Genomic DNA, 8,290 nt, shown 5'->3' on the forward strand with positions numbered 1-8,290 from the left:
CTCCAGCTATAAATAGCATATTAGACAACAGGAAGCTGGCTGACCAATCACCATTATCACACCCAACGTTCACATTTCCCGTTTCTGTGTTTCAGTCTTGGTGTTTTATGCAGAAACACACCCAGACACAAACATGTTTGTTTTACAGACTTACTGAGGACCTTGTATTAACTTCTGTGTATTTTAAACCTTTTCTACGTCTTAACCCTGACAATAACCCTAAACCTGAGCATTACAGGTACATGCCTAAAAATAACAACAACCTAACCTTAAACCTAACCCCTAGTAAAAAAGGATGGTGATGTAAAACGGTCTTAACTTCACACTTAAGTGCTCACATCACTGGTTAAATACGGAAAATACATTTTCACTAACATGCAACAATGAGCACACACACGTACGCCCACAGAGACAGGGCAAAAAAGAGAAAGAGAGGGGGAGGAGTGTGGGGAGTGAGTTGGTTAAATTGATGTCAAACGCTTTTGACAGTCACCAAAAAAAAGTGAGGAGCTACAGAACAGAGCAGCGGAGAGCCCAATAATGGAGCCACAAGAGATCAGAGAAGGATATCTTGTTAAAAAGGTAAGAATAGCAGTAAGAATACACTTTCCTTCCTAATTTGTTGTTCTACTCAGGCAACATCAAGGTTTTAAAATATTTATTCTTCACCTGACAGTACTGTACTGATGACACTTTTTAGAAACATCCAATTTTGCCTCATGAAATGTAATATTTACCCTTGAAGCTACACGGCTAATGGGTTTTGTTGTTTTAGAGAGTCATGGCCTTAAGCCTAACACACTACAATATAGTTTCACATTTAGATATTACAACTGTTGTTCTGAAAAAAAAGCAAAAAAAAAAACAAAAAAAACTGCTATACCAAGAATATAGACATTTGAAGATAAGTATTTTATAACACTGGACATACTAAATGTTCTAACTTCACTAAGTTAGGAAAACATTTCAATAGAGGAACAGATGTTACGGAGTTGCAGCGCAACACAGAAATATGCACTTCTGTTCTGAAGGTGAAACAGAAACCCAGTTCTTACTTAGAGTAGAAAGTTAAATGTTTGCTTTGGCATATCTTTCTTTCATTTGTTGCACCTCATTTGGATGTTATTTAAAGCTTAGATGATTTAGATATTATAATATTTTTTTCTATTTCGGTTCTCTCCTACAATTAAATGAATTAAGTTCTGTTTCTTTTCAAAATAAAAAAACAGGTGGATTAGACAAACTTTAATAGGATATTTTTTTTTACCCTCCATTAGAAAAGTCATGCAGAACAGTTTTCATACAGGTTTTAAACACAGCGATATGTTAAGGTTATTACACGTTTCTCAAACAAGTAAAATGCTCTAACTTTTCTCAGACACCACAAAAAGTAACATTATTCCATCTATCCTCTATATCTACTTACTCAATGTGATATGTGTTGAGCTGATGCATATCTCCAGCAGTTGAGAGGTAGGTCCCAGATTTACACTCCATCCCAGGGCAACACTTGGGCAGAGAACCATGGACTCCAACCTTGTTTCAAATTTATAGCGGTCTAACCTAGCATGCATGTCTTTGGAGTCCATGAGAATACCAAAAAACTGCAAAAAACTACATTCACACAAGCTCTTATCTAGAGTTTGAACCTTAAAGCTTCTTGTTGCAAGGCAGCAGTGCTGAATAACTGAATCACCATGTATTCATAAATTAGTATCACTGTGTAATTATGCTGAGAAGCTTTGCTGGAAAAATGTATGTAAGTTCTGTCTTCGACCTTCAACTAGCAATCACATCTTATTCACAACTACACTTATGGAGCTACAGCTATGACAAAGATGTAAAAATACACTTATTTTCTCTGGGGTTTTTTCTGTTTCTACTAGGACTTTTTCAAAAAATGAATAACACAACAGATACATCAATAATACAACACTCACAAATTACACTTTTACAAATACATTTTAGGTTTGCTTCCAGCCAACTTCTTTTTTTTAGATGAAAACTTGTATCGGATATCTTTAAACATTGTACTGTCTTGGAAGAAAACAATAGAATCTGTCAGACATAATCTAACATTTACATTTGTGCTATATGTGTAAAGGGAAAAGAGAAGAATCCAAGCTGTAATAAAGAAGAGCTGCTAAATATTTTCTCCTTTCTCCTGAATCTACAGCATATATGACCTCTTTTTTAACAAAGACATTTTTAATTCTGTTTTCTGGACCTGAATACCTTTGAAGCCTCCAAAAAACAAAACAAAGACAAAAAAAAGAAGCTAAAATGAAACAAAATAACTAAATAAATGTTCAGAAGCATTTTGTTTGACCTCAACTTTTTTCTTGTAACTGAGCATGCTGTACAGATAAATCTCCCTTGTCTTTAGAGGTTAATTAAGCCGTTTATTCAAAGAAATCCTTGTTGTATCCTATGAAAAGTCTTGAAAGGTTTGTCTTGAATGTTAGTTTTATGTTAGCTTTGCAATGTCAGTTACGTTTTTGCACTCAATTGCAATAGTAAATAATTGTTGCAAAAAGTATGATACACAAACCTTTGTGAATTGATCTGAAGAATTGCAAGCAAGATCCAGAGTGACAAAAAGTTATCCTAAAATAGACATTAAGACATTTATTTGACATACAATGCACTACAACAGTACATACAGAGTTAGAGCTTTTGTACTTTTGCTCAAAACTGTCTTTTGTATTAATGATCCTCAGGGTACAGTGCTGAACTCCTGGAGTGCAGTGTGGGTGGTGCTGTCAGAAGATGGTTTGGATTACTATAAAAAGAAAACAGATCGTTCACCGAAAGGGATGATCCCACTGAAAGGAGCAACACTCGTCAGCCCCTGTCAGGATTTTAACAAGAGAATGGTAAAAAATGTTATTTGCAACCATCAGCATTTCTATAAGCACTGTAGGATAGATACAGTTCCAGTAATAATAATAATAATAATAATTATTATTATTATTAATGATAATAATATTATTATTAATATCACAGTTTAACAGCTTAGAAAATAAAAACTGAAAATGTAAAGATTTGGTTACAAAGAGAAAAGTAGTTTAGTTGATTTCCTCTATTCATTAAAAGAACCCTAAAACATGAAAATAACACTAACTCAACTTGCATGATTTAGCTGGTTTTCAAGATTACTACAGAGAAGAAACAAGATCACTTCTTTCAAGCTTCACATGTGGAGGAGAGAGAACTTTGGGTCAAAGACATCAAGAGATCCATAACCTGTTTGAAAGATGGCAAAAAGTTTGCCAGGAAGTCTACCAGGCGTTCCATTCGCCTACCAGACAAAGTCAACCTTGCGTAAGTAAAATTGATCTCATATTATTTTGTATCAATCAAAACATTTACAGAAAAAATTTATATGTTCTAATCACAAATTTTAATGATTTTGTTTGGAATTATATACGGTAATCTAAAACAAAAACGAGCATTAATAGGAGTGAAAGTAAAAGTGCACAAGGGTATTTATCAAAGTCAAATACAACTCTGATAAGTATTCCATGCATTTGCCTAATTTACTCACAAGAAGCAAAGGGCCTCACTGTATTCCCGAAGAAGGTCTGTACTGTAGATAAATGACTTGGGTCGGATAATCTGTTAAAAGGACAGCTTTTAGATGTCAATCCACAAATCTGCCAGAAAGAACCCCTTTCTTAAAAGAAAGTTTGTAAAATGTCCATCTGGGTAGTTTGTCACAGGTCATGCAGAGGACACAGAAAACCTTAAAATGGTATTTTCCATCCCCCTGAACACACCAACCTTAATTTGAAACATGACATACCATCCAGTTTGGATATTTGTATCAGAGCTTTTCACTCTTTAAGACAAAGTGGCTAAAGAACTAATACGGTGGCATCCTTTTATAACACGTTTAAACCCTAAAGCAATAAAAGTCTAACATTAAACCGACTGAACTGTAGGGCTGTGACGCCAACAGGCTTTGTGGTTCTGCCTACAAGTTAAAGCCGGATACCCAGACCCATGTTCAAAACTGAGATTGCCTCTTGTATGAGAGGTGAAATGAAACTTGACCAGAAGGTTACTTTCATTTCTCTCCACTTAGGGTAATCCTGGAAGAGAATCTATTATAGACTGAAGAGCTACAGTATTGAGAGTTGAAAGAAAGTTCACCTTATAGAAAGGGAAAAAAATCCATTAGAATATGGTAGGGGTCTCAGTGCTATGGCTTATCCCACAGCATAGGCCCCAACACCTTCCACCCTATATAAGTGAGCTTGAGCTATTCTAAGCCAATTTTGTCTGTTTCTAGACATATTTGAAAATATTTGCAATGCTGTGGTAATACAAGGTATTTCCCAAGGTAGTGCTAGTAAAATATATACAGTATCCCACACTTTTCAGAGTTTTATTTGTAAAAAAAAAAATAAAAAAATATATATATATATATATATATAGCTCAAAACAGGGTATACACAAGATGAATAAAATTGTTTTCTAAATTACCTTATATATATATATATATATATATATATATATATATATATATAATTTATTTTCTTTGTGCACTGATTTGTGTTGGTTTACTATAAAAATATCTACAAGTAATGAATTTAAGTATGTAACTGAGCATAACAAAAGGTGTTATAAAAATTAATGGGATATTAACACCTTTTCAAGGCAGTGTTAGAACCTCATTTGATCTCTATAAATATCATGCATGCAAAATGTTTGCAGCCTCACTGGTTTAGTGAGACTGCTTAATTAGTTAATGCTTAATACTTTTAGATTATGGATATTTAAATTCAAGGTTTGGTGAGCTGTGAATTGCTTTTGGTTAGAGACAGAAGAACAAGAAATTTGAATTGTGGTTACATTGTTTTTTCTCAGTGAGCTGTACATGCTGATGAAAGACCAGGACGAGGGAGTGAAGGAACTAAAACTCGAACAAGATAATCGGATTTTCAACCACTGCTTCACGGGTATTGCAGTCTAAGATTTATGGAAGTTACTACAGGTGTGGAGTAAGGTTTCTTTCTGTTCTTAACCTTCAAATGTGCTTAATCTTTTTCCACCACTTCTGCATTTTTTGCACAGGTGCGACAGTGGTAGAGTGGCTGATTTCGAAAGGGAAGGCGAGAAATAGCTCTGAAGCACTCATGTTAGCAGCGGGGCTTCTAAATGAAGGCTTTCTTCAGCCTGCGGATGACCTGTCAAAAGAGGGAGCAGAGGGTGGAGAGCAAACAACCTTCTTAGATCAGACAAAAGCTCTGTACTACTTTGTGAGTTCAGCTTAAAAATGTACCCAGGAGAAATGTTTCTTTCTTTAAACAAAATTGGTTGAAAAGTATTCACCCATTGTAGAGTATGGTATTATGTGCAATTCTTGATTGATAAGCTCAAAACAGGGTATACACAAGATGAATAAAATTGTTTTCTAAATTACCTTGCCAAAAATATCATAATATATTATTATATCTTATAAAAACAAAGGTGTTTATATTTAGCACCTCTTAGTTTAAAAGCAAATAAAATAAACTCAAGAGCAAACAGCTGTCTTTAGATGTTCCCACAATTAGCAAAAAGAGTTCAGCTGTGTTTTTATTTTAATCTTAGCATAAATATAGCTGTCCTGTGGCTGCCTTGTAGGTTTATTAGTGAAAAATACTGAACAAACAGAAACACAAAGACTAACAAACACAAAATTCTCAGGAAAGTTGTTCAAAGGAGATGTTTAACGCAACACTATGTCTTAAATGTCGAAGCTTTTAACACCTTATGCATGGTCCAATGCTCAATTTATCTTCTGATAATGGAAGGAATATGACACCACGAGCCACCAAGAACTGACCACCCACCTAAAGTGATGGCCAGGCAAAGACAGCAATATTCAGAGAAGCCAAGAGGCATTGGTTACTCTAGAGAGTGGAAAACTTAGGTGGAAGAACCTGACGACAGGGCAAATATGGCTTTTTTTGCAAGGGTGACAGTAATATAACTATGGAAAGAACGTCAAATGTCATGTAGAGGAAACAGCAAATATACTCTATTAAAGTAGCTGCTTTAGTCAAATGATAACATTTTCACCAGGCAGAATAATGTTTTTATACAGATCTGTACTGTCGCTACTCATCATACTAACACAACACCATAAAAGGTAATGCATCATCCTATATGGTTGTGCTTTATAAGCGTGGGCAGGGGAAACTGGTCAAAGACGATGGGAGGATGGAATTAACCATTTAAAGGACAACCCTGATAATAAAATTTAGAGACTGATAAAGGCAAGGCAAGGCAAATGTAATTGTATAGCAGAATTTAGTACAAAGACAATGCAAAGTGTTCTACATGATAAAGAGCTGAAACTGAGGTGAACTTTACTGAAAAATAACCCTTAAAATAAAGTCAGTTACTGTAGAGGTTAGACTTGAAAACTGATGATGTCAGACTTTCTATACCTTGCAATTTTACTGATTAACAATCAGTCTTACACACTGAGCCCCGATAAGACCTATTTACATTTTTTGCTATGACTTTCCAAAATGTGAAATGATTAAAGGGATATAATCGGTTTTGCCAAGGACCACCGCTATTGTTGATCATATTTATGTGCATCTTTGTGCTTTCAGGCCGATAGTGGATTCTTTTGTGAGGGCTACTCCAGCGATGAAGATGTTCTTCTGAAGGAAGAATTCAGGGGAAATATTGTAAAACAAGGCTGCTTGCTCAAACAGGTAAACCATAAAAGCAAACCTTATAGCCAATGTTTAACATTCTCTCACTAGCAAACAATTTTCATGAACATTGCAAACATGGGAAAAAAAAAAAAAACAGCAGTTATTGAAAAAGAAACATACTGTAGTTTAGCATTCAGATTATCAGAGCTATAAGCTTAGATGTAATTTGTAATGAGCGTTATTATACCTGATGAAAAGTTATTTTCTCACAGGGACACAGAAGAAAAAACTGGAAGGTACGAAAGTTTATACTTCGAGATGACCCTGCTTATATGCACTATTATGATCCTTCAAAGGTAAATATACTGATTTCACCAATGCTGTATGAACTTACACTTTTGATCAAATATGTAACCCTTTTAATCTTTCTAACTGTCAGGGAGATGACCCCCTGGGCTCAATACATCTCAGAGGTGCTGTGGTTACAGCTGTTGAGTATGTGCCTGATGGTGAGCGATGTTTTTTTTTCAGATATGATGCTCATATCTCTTCCCCAATGAGACAAAAAATTTAACTCTGATGTACTATCAATATAGTTTCTTCTACAATAAGCACATCAAACTCCTCTTTGTTTATTTAATTTCTGTTTCAGCCAAAAAGTATGACATTGATGGCAACCTTTTTGAGATCATCACCTCAGATGAGACTCACTATTTCCTGCAAGCTGCAACAGCTGAAGAGAGAAAGGAATGGATCAAAGCAGTACAGGTGGTGTCAAAAAGTGGAAAGTAACAAAAGTGGTGGATCAACAAGGGAGTATCTGTCAGCCACTGCTGTGTTGAACTTGATATACTATCAAACTTTTCTGGTGTTGTCTTTTATTGTGGAACAACTTCAATATTTCATTTTTATACTCACATATGTTAATACATTCAATGCTATACTAATCACAGTTTATTTAAGAGCAACATTTTTTGTAAATATATTAATATTGGATTAATACACTGAAAGGATCTGTATGTGTGGCTGCATACTTTACAATAACAAGGATGCTTCCATTTTTATTGAAGGGTATATTGTTGTTCTTTCTTTCAATAAATGCATATATTGAAATAAGTTGGTTTGAAAAACAGGAAGGTAACTGTTTTCAAAGCCAGTCTCACACATACAATAGTTGCTGCATGACAGAATTTTGCATGCAATGACAAGGATAATGGTGCTTTGTAAGACGAGCAAACTGTTTTTTAAGCTTGTAATTCTTTCACATATATTTTTTCTTACAAAGGTTTCTGGTATCATGCAAATTCTCAGCTCCTGAGTGTGAATAAAGTATGCATTGCATTCTGTCTGCAAAGTTCCAAAAGTCACTGTCTACATGTGGCAGTATTTCAGCTGCAAAAAGTACTCATCGAGGCTTTAGGATGACTGCCCAAAAAAACATGACTGATGACCTTTAAGGGTAGTGCAAAGTTTATAATTTGCAGAATTTAACTTGTAATTCTAATTCTACTTTGCAGGGCAAGTGGGTGGAATGTAAAAAAAATACTATAAAACAATTGGCAATCCTTTTAGGTTTGAGGAAATTACTTTATTTATTTAAAAATTAAACAATGACAGGAAACAAAGAGCAG

The 8,290-nt window shown here is 34.7% G+C and overlaps 1 protein-coding gene across 1 annotated transcript; it reads left to right on the forward strand.

The window, feature by feature from the left end:
• The first annotated feature begins 456 nt into the window (after nt 1-456).
• Nucleotides 457-8,015, forward strand: plek (pleckstrin). The gene is made up of 9 exons (XM_015385796.1): nt 457-582; nt 2,721-2,876; nt 3,143-3,324; nt 4,873-4,964; nt 5,080-5,264; nt 6,612-6,716; nt 6,932-7,015; nt 7,099-7,168; nt 7,312-8,015. Exons 1-9 carry the CDS (start codon nt 541-543, stop codon nt 7,449-7,451), a joined length of 1,056 nt encoding a protein of 351 aa, XP_015241282.1. The 5' UTR covers nt 457-540; the 3' UTR covers nt 7,452-8,015.
• The last annotated feature ends 275 nt before the right edge of the window (nt 8,016-8,290 follow it).

This window comes from Cyprinodon variegatus, unplaced genomic scaffold (genome assembly GCF_000732505.1).
Source record: "Cyprinodon variegatus isolate N-32 unplaced genomic scaffold, C_variegatus-1.0 Scaffold1, whole genome shotgun sequence".
Taxonomy (NCBI): domain Eukaryota; kingdom Metazoa; phylum Chordata; class Actinopteri; order Cyprinodontiformes; family Cyprinodontidae; genus Cyprinodon; species Cyprinodon variegatus.

Coding starts and splice junctions, on each gene's coding strand:
- plek (XM_015385796.1), top strand. CDS start 541: ATGGAGCCACAAGAGATCAGAGAAGGATATCTTGTTAAAAAG. Junction 3,325..4,872: donor CCAGACAAAGTCAACCTTGC/GTAAGTAAAATT, acceptor GTTTTTTCTCAG/TGAGCTGTACATGCTGATGA. Junction 6,717..6,931: donor AAGGCTGCTTGCTCAAACAG/GTAAACCATAAA, acceptor ATTTTCTCACAG/GGACACAGAAGAAAAAACTG.